At 45.1% G+C, this 7,441-nt stretch overlaps 1 protein-coding gene across 1 annotated transcript; it reads right to left on the bottom strand.

Annotated features, from left to right (window-relative positions):
• Nucleotides 1–3,174: 3,174 nt before the first annotated feature.
• On the bottom strand, nt 3,175–5,872 carry CDK5R2 (cyclin dependent kinase 5 regulatory subunit 2). The gene has a single exon (XM_081934260.1). It carries the CDS (start codon nt 5,665–5,667, stop codon nt 4,735–4,737), a length of 933 nt encoding a protein of 310 aa, XP_081790386.1. The 5' UTR covers nt 5,668–5,872; the 3' UTR covers nt 3,175–4,734.
• Between the last annotated feature and the right edge of the window lie 1,569 nt (nt 5,873–7,441).

The raw sequence follows: 7,441 nt of genomic DNA, 5'->3' as shown, positions 1-7,441 counted from the left end.
TTGGGTATTAATGGTAACACCCTACCTATGGTGTTGAGGCTGAAGTGAGAGGGAAACCTGAAGCTGTGAGACAAAGCAGCAGTCAAAACCAAAGGACAAAGTAGGAGGTATGATCAATGAACACATCCAGGATTAGAATTGAGAATAACCCAAAAATGTGAATGGTACTTTGAGGGGGCTTTGATTTTGCTTACAGTAGCACTGTGTTCCTGGCTTCCCATGGTAAGATCCTCCTAAGCAGTCTAACCAATTTTCTCACAACTTGACTCTCCAAAATGTTGAATGGCAAAAAGTTACTGTACTTGGTGCTGAATCAATTTCCCATTGATAAAAAATCCCACAACTACCTCCTCTTGGCTTCTTAGCTAACCCCCTCCAGCTAACCCTTCATAGAGTCTCAGCGCTCTAACAAAGGGCTTCCTGTGATCATTCAAATAGCTGCCGTTCATGTACTCTCTCTCACACACTCACTACCAAGCTGATTTTGGTGTACCCATATTGGCCAGCTGGAAGGCATAGTGGTCAGCTGTGTTGAGGGCTTGCAATAGTGATGATGGGCATTATAGCAGACCCGGCAGTGGTTGGATCTCTGGTTCAGGTTAAGAATAGAAAGATGAAATGCTAGTAGCATGGATGTGCCCAAGAACTCAAGAAAACCACTTGGGATAGGACACCTTCATTATTACCAGGAAAGCTGGATAGTGAAAGCAAGACTCAAAGGTATTTCCTTGAGAAGGCTGCCCATACTCACTGGTTCACCATATATGAGACGACGACTTTCCCTTGAACGGAATTCATCAGTTCTGGACCTCCGTAGCCATAGACGGAAACTACGGTAATTTTAAAGAAAGCCCAATTGAAATAAACTGTTGATACCATAATGACAATCTTCTCTGAAAGAACTTTCCGGAAGGTACCCCTGTGAGCTGTACATTCTGTATGATTTGTAGTTTCTATTTTCTCTCATCCTCAGATATATTTGCCACTTCTCTTTAAAAAACTGTTGCCTGCTGAAAAATCATTTTCATTCAACACATAGCAGAGGGAGGGGCAAAGCAAATCAGCAAAATAAATAAATAAACGGAACTGTACAATCATTTAGACACGTCCTAAATGTAGCACACACCGCTACCTTGAAAAATCGCTCCAATTACATCAGCCCTCAGACATCTTTGATTTTCAGGGAGGGCCTTGCTATGACTTGCAAGTTCAGTTAGAGAGCATATGCTGTTCTCTGCAGTTACATCTGCCTTGTGGAGTGACCTCTTCTCTAGCCTCAATAATGAAATAACCATTGCCTCTTTTAGAATGTATGTTGGTATTCTTCAAGTGCTCTTTCTTCATAATCGTTGGATTGTTTATATATATGTAGTTATGTTATTATAAATCACAGTGGGGTTTTAAAAATAAACAATATGTAAATACTTAAATGCTACAAAAAAGAGAGATATACTCACAGCATTTCAGTGCAGTGGGTTAGCACTTGGCCAAGAAGGCAGGCAAAATGATTCCGAAATGGGTTGAGATGAAAACTCCCTGCTGAAGCCTGCAATCAGGACAACCCTAAAAAATCCCATATGGGAGGAAACTACCCTGAATATATTGCTAGTCTTGAGGCAAAGGATAGGATCCACTGAAATTTGAGTTCAAATAACTTCAACAATATTCAAATTAAAAACAGAATAACTATATGTTAGCAGAAGTAGGAACAAGTATCAGCATCAGCATAGGTTTCTAGAATACAAGATGTAAATGGTGAATTGTTTTGTAACTTTGGTCTGGACCCAGCTCTCTTATTCTAGTTCAAGCATGATTTTTAAAAAATATATATATACGTCAGGTGTATTAAAACAGGTATCCAAATAGGCAGGCTAACTTCAGAAGAGTAACTACTAATAATACTAACCAATCTTGTTGTATTGAAGTACAATGACAATAAAGATTATACTTATACTTACTTATACTTAATAATAACAACTCATCAGCACTATAATTAAGAACATGCTTCTGAAACAAAACTCCTCTTTTCTGTTCACCATTTTTTCAAGTTTATTATTTGAATTATTTGCCAAAATGTCAAAGCTTAAACTTCTGATTATGTAATCCTTCAGAGAGGTATGCAAAGAAGAAGAAATAGCATAACTTTCTTACAAAAACAGCAGGCATCCTGCTGTCTTCCATTGTTGTTTATCACATGCAGAGCCAGGATTCTGGGATCAAAACCCTTTTCAAATCAAAATTACAGAGACAGCGTGATGAGGCAAGGTAGAATCTTTTGAATTGAGGACTTGGTTTCTCTGCTGATCTTTATAAATCCAGAATCAGCAGTCTTGTCTAAATTATTTTATGTCAAGCTCAAAAAGCAGTCTATAAATTCCTAAACCATTTTCACTGTTGGTTAAAACATGAGTCAAATTGTTTATTAACTTGTGGCAATTAATCCTATCAGCTAAGTTTTATCAACTAATCCTATCAGCTAACTAATCACTATGGACTTCTCCATCACAGCAAGAAGCCATAAGAGGTCTTAACTAGATGGACAGCAAACTTCCATGCTGTTGTGAAAAAAAAGAATTCCTCTTAAAATTTATGCTGCTATATTTTTGCCTGTTTGATAAGTGAAATGGTGCAGTAGACTCCTTCATGAAAAAACAAAATTATCTGAAAATTGTTGACAGTTCCAGTTAATAACAGAATAGTTGATCAAATTCCACCTTTTTGTTAAAAAAAATAGGATTGAGAACTTAATAAATCTTTTATGCAGTGCTATCATAGCACTTTATGAAGTGAAAATTGGAAAAGAAAAACATCTGCAACAGTGGCAATAGAGAGACCGAAGAAGCAAAGTAACCCAAGCCTGCCACCCTAAAATAATATTAAAGAATAATAAGGCACAGCAGAGACACCTGCCCATCAGCATTCTTCAGAGGGTCAGCAATTAAGGATGACAAACTGAAAGCATACTTCTTATCTGGAAAAACTATCAACGTATTCTTAATAAATGTACCATTTTTTACTAGGTGCCCTTTGAAAGAAGATTAGGATGCCAGTAGGAAAAATTCTGGATTACTTTTAGTTTCTGAAATTAGAAACAATTCAAAATAGGTCCAACTTTGATGGCCTCTTTAAGTGGCTCAGTTACAGAGGATAACACGTCAAACAATAAAGCAGGTGGACAAGGAATTTGTTGTTTTATCAACAATTACATTTGCAGACATTTTAGTAGTTAAATCAGATTTTTAAAAACATTTTTTTTACTGAGATTTGTTAAGGCCAAATCTTAACCCACAGAGCATGTCCTTGCCTAAAAGGGCTCTGGAATAAGATGGACTGCAATTGAATATCAAATCCCATTAGCAAGTCTGGGATCTCCTGCCAACATAGCCATTTAGCAAATCATCAGCCAGCTACTAATGCCTCCTCCATCCTGAAGTAAAGCCTCAGCATGAATTGCTATTGCTTGCATCCCTTTTCACTGGTTCTCATAGATCCAATGCATTTAGTATTCTCTCCAGTACAGCTGAATCTCTCAATGATCGAACGGTTTTGAAGTTCTGTTTAGACTCATTACTTTTATCTCTTTTAAATATACAATATAAAACAATATGTTATTGTACATTTGAGCAACATTGGCACAAACATCCCATAAGTCAGACATTGTTCTGTTACATTCAAACACCATGAGATGGCTTGATTTTTTTTTCAGCTTCAAGAATGTGCAAATGTCTACATAGGTCTAAGAGGCTAGCACCATGGACAGCTCCCAGCCTCTGCTTTAGATGGGAGGCGGTTGAGGGGTGGAGGTGGCAGGATGGAGAGAACAGGTCAAGTGGAGGAGCATTGGAAGGATAGCAGCAGAGCTTCCCCAGCACTTATGCCAAGATGAAAAGAAAGGAAAATTACAAAAGGCAAGTGACTTGCAGTAAACGGTCTTTTGTGACCATTATCTTTTTTTTTTTTTAGAACCACTATGGCAGAGCTCCAACAGCAGGAAGGATAAATACATGCAGGGATTTCTTTAACTGGGGTGGGTGGAGGGGAATAAATTCCCTGTCTGTACTGTGATTCACAGTAGCAGCAGGGAGACCCAAACCATCAGGCGGACAGGTTGGGCTTTCTCAAACAAGGGCATAGCCGCTGTTTTCTCCCACACTAGTCAGAACCATGCCGATAAATAATGCCTCAGGCTGATCCATTAATAATTTCTAGGGATTCTCCCATTTGGAAGAAAGAAAAGGACACCCTCCCCCAATGCTTATATATATATATTGCATCCACACTGTCCATGGCACCTTGCTGTGATAGCAAAGATTGATTCTGCTCATAGATGAAAGATAACAATATGGGCCCAACCATCCCATCTTACCTATCCTCAACTCATCTAGTTGCTGCAGTTGTGAAAAGGGCTTGATGTAATTCTAGGTGTGCCCCCCCCCCAAATGGAGTGTTGAAAGGGTGGCTGTAGAAAACCTCCTCCATCCCCATACACAGACCAAACCCTACCAAAGGCTTGTGGGGCAGAAGGGGAAGCAGTTCCATGATGCTACCTGTACAAAAGAGGATGACTAAGGGCTATGCCCACCCCCCACCCCCGGGCAGCTCCCCAACCCCCACCCCTGGTTTTAGTTCTTCCAGGGGAAGCCCTAGTTGAGTCAAGCCTTTGGGTGAGAAGGGGATGAAGAGGTGAGCTCTATCTAGAAGGTGGGGGGTGCTGTGGAGCACCCCCTGAATTTCCTAACGGTCCAAGCTTATAGTCCAGTGTTTGTTGGTGCTGGAGGAGTCCTTTGTGGACACCCCCTCGCCTTCGTTCTTGAGGTCCTGGAAGACCTGCGTGAAGAAGTGCGGGTCAGAGTTGATCTGCAACATCTTGGTGCTCAGGCCCTGGATGATGGAGAGGCAGCGGTCCCAAAAGCGCTCCTTGTCACCCTCAACCAGAAAGGGCTTGAGCGGGTAGGAGATTTCATTGCCCATGTAGGAGTAGGCCAGGTAGAGGCAAGTGAGGAAGGAGGCTTGAAGCTCCGCCTGGCTGCCAATCTGGTCGCCTTGCAGCGCCTCGCGACACAGCAGGTACACAAAGACGAGGTTGGCGGGGGTGATGAAGCCTTGGTCCTGCCAGCCCTGGAGCAGGAGCGAGCGATCCACGCTGCGGAACCAGCCGATGAGTTCGCCGGGGCTCAGGTCCTTGAGCCTGTAGCATCGGCGGCACACGAAGTCCCCGAGGCAGCGGAGGAGCTCGCCCGTCGAAGCCTGCACGATCACTCTCCGCGGGGAGCCCGCGGCCGAGCGGTTGCTGGGCAGCGGCGGGGGCGGGGGCGGTTTTCCGTTGTCTTGGACCGAGACGGGCACAGTTGGCACCGGGACGGCCAAGGGACCCTGCTTGGTGCCGTCCGGCTGGGACTTGCGCACGTTCTCGCGGTTGCGTTGTTGCACCAGAGGATCCGAGGCGCCTCCCGAGCCCGGCTTGGGCGTCACCTTCTTCGCGTTCTTCTTCTTTTTGGCAGAGGCGGCTACCAGGCGCTTCCAGGTGAGGGCAGAAATCAAAACGCCGGGCCGCTTTAAGCGGCTCTCGCCTTTGCCGTGAGCCCTGCCCGGAGCCGCCTTCTCGCCGAGCACCCCATGGCTGCCCTTCCCAGACCCGCCGGGCGACAGGGATAGCACTGTACCCATCCTGGAGGCGGCTGCGGAGGCTTCCCCAGCTGCTGCTTTACGGGAAGGTCCTCACAGCAGATTCTGCCCAGGCGCGCCCCGCACACCGGCCATGGGCAGGGGCGGGACGCAATGGCCGCGCCGGCGCCTTGCGGCTCAGCTTGCGGAGAAACCCGAAGGGAGCCGCCGCAGCGAAGACCACCGGGCTGGAGAAAGTCGGGTCAACCGGCGATCGGGAGGAACGTTCTCCGAACTCGCCCGCAGCTCCGAGCGAAAGCCGCCCTGGCCCCGCCCCGCCTCTGTACGGGTAGCCAATCCCAAGCCTCTGCTTCTTTTCCCCGGGAGCCAATGGCCGCGAGGCACAGCAGCCCCCCCCCACCTCACGCCCGATCCGATGCCGCTTCCTTTTCTCCCGGGGGGACGCCTCTCTCTTCCGGGGGGCTTCCATATAAAAATAGAAAAGGGAAGCTCTGCCTTTGCTCAGGCCCCCGTTCCTTCTCAGGCTGTAATTTCATTCATCGGCTCTTAAGGCAAGGGCGTGACCTTACAAGGCTTGGCGGAGGCCACGTTCAGATCTCCCGAAATGGATGCCCCGCGTCTCCCGTTATCCCCCCCCCCCCACCGCCATTGACTGTAACGCGCTGGCACATCCGGGTGGTTAAATAATCTTCATGCCTGGTACAAAATGTCAGACAATTGCGCAGACAAGTACTTTTCCTAAAGAGCGGCTTGGCGTAGCTAGGGCTAGGAAGGGAGGCTTTGGGAAAAACCATAAATAAATATGCCGTGCTTGCAGGTCTAGAGGTCGTTAAGCATGCTCTCGTCCCCCTTGCCCCTCTAAGGAGGGTTCCCATACTTCTAACGCAGGTCTCCCCCCCCCCCCCGCTATAATCCTATAATCCCAATTCAACATAGCTATGTCGTTTTAAGATTCTGACAGTTGAAGTCAAACCAAGGCATCTGTTTTGTGCATCGGGCAGAAAACAATTGAAAAGTTAATCAGCATCTTACAGGTCAGAACAAATTAGTAAACATAGATACAGTCTGAGTTTTCCACCTAACCTCTGTCATGAGATTGGCAACTGAAGTCTTTATTAACTGGGAACTCTCAATTCTTCAAGTCAACTCCTAGAGTACCTTCAGTAGGTAAGAAATGAATAATGCAGAAATGATGCAATGGCCACAAGTTTTTGCTTGGCTTCTAGGTGCAGGTCTACATACTAGGGCATGTTCAGACCACATAGCTTAATATGAGGAGAATACTGTGTCCAGAGGCTATTTTGATGACTCATCCAGGTCATAAGAGCTCTGCAGTAGCAGTGTTAGGCAAGCGTGGGAATACATTTGAGACTATTTGCTTTCTTCCAGGTCAGTGTTTCTTCTAGAGGCACCATTTCTGCATCTGAATTGAAATTACCTGAAAAAGGGTAATTGGGTGTGGCTAACATATTGATAAATGTCCAGGTCATGGTTGTCCCAAAGATGCTTTTTCAAGAAGCAACTGGACTTTCTTGTTTTTTCTTTGAAACAACGTTTTGCTTCTCATCCAAGAAGCTTCTTCAGCTCTGACTGGATGGTGAGGAATGGAAGGATTTATGTTCCTTGCACAGAGCTGGTCATTTGCATTCTTTTAGAGAGTCACTGAGGAGGGGTTTAAGAAAGATACACTCTATCTAATTATACATATACTGACTGCAGCGCGCATAACCTATGCACAGCATTGGAAAAAAGAAAATACACCATCAGAGCTAGATATAATCAGAAAAGTGTTGGCCTGTGCAGAAGCAGATAGGCT

This window comes from Natrix helvetica, assembly GCF_964273705.1.
Source record: "Natrix helvetica genome assembly, chromosome: 1".
Classification (NCBI taxonomy): Eukaryota; Metazoa; Chordata; class Lepidosauria; order Squamata; family Natricidae; genus Natrix; species Natrix helvetica.
This window is presented reverse-complemented; position numbering and strand designations above follow the sequence as displayed.

Coding starts and splice junctions, on each gene's coding strand:
- CDK5R2 (XM_081934260.1), bottom strand. CDS start 5,667: ATGGGTACAGTGCTATCCCTGTCGCCCGGCGGGTCTGGGAAGGGCAGC.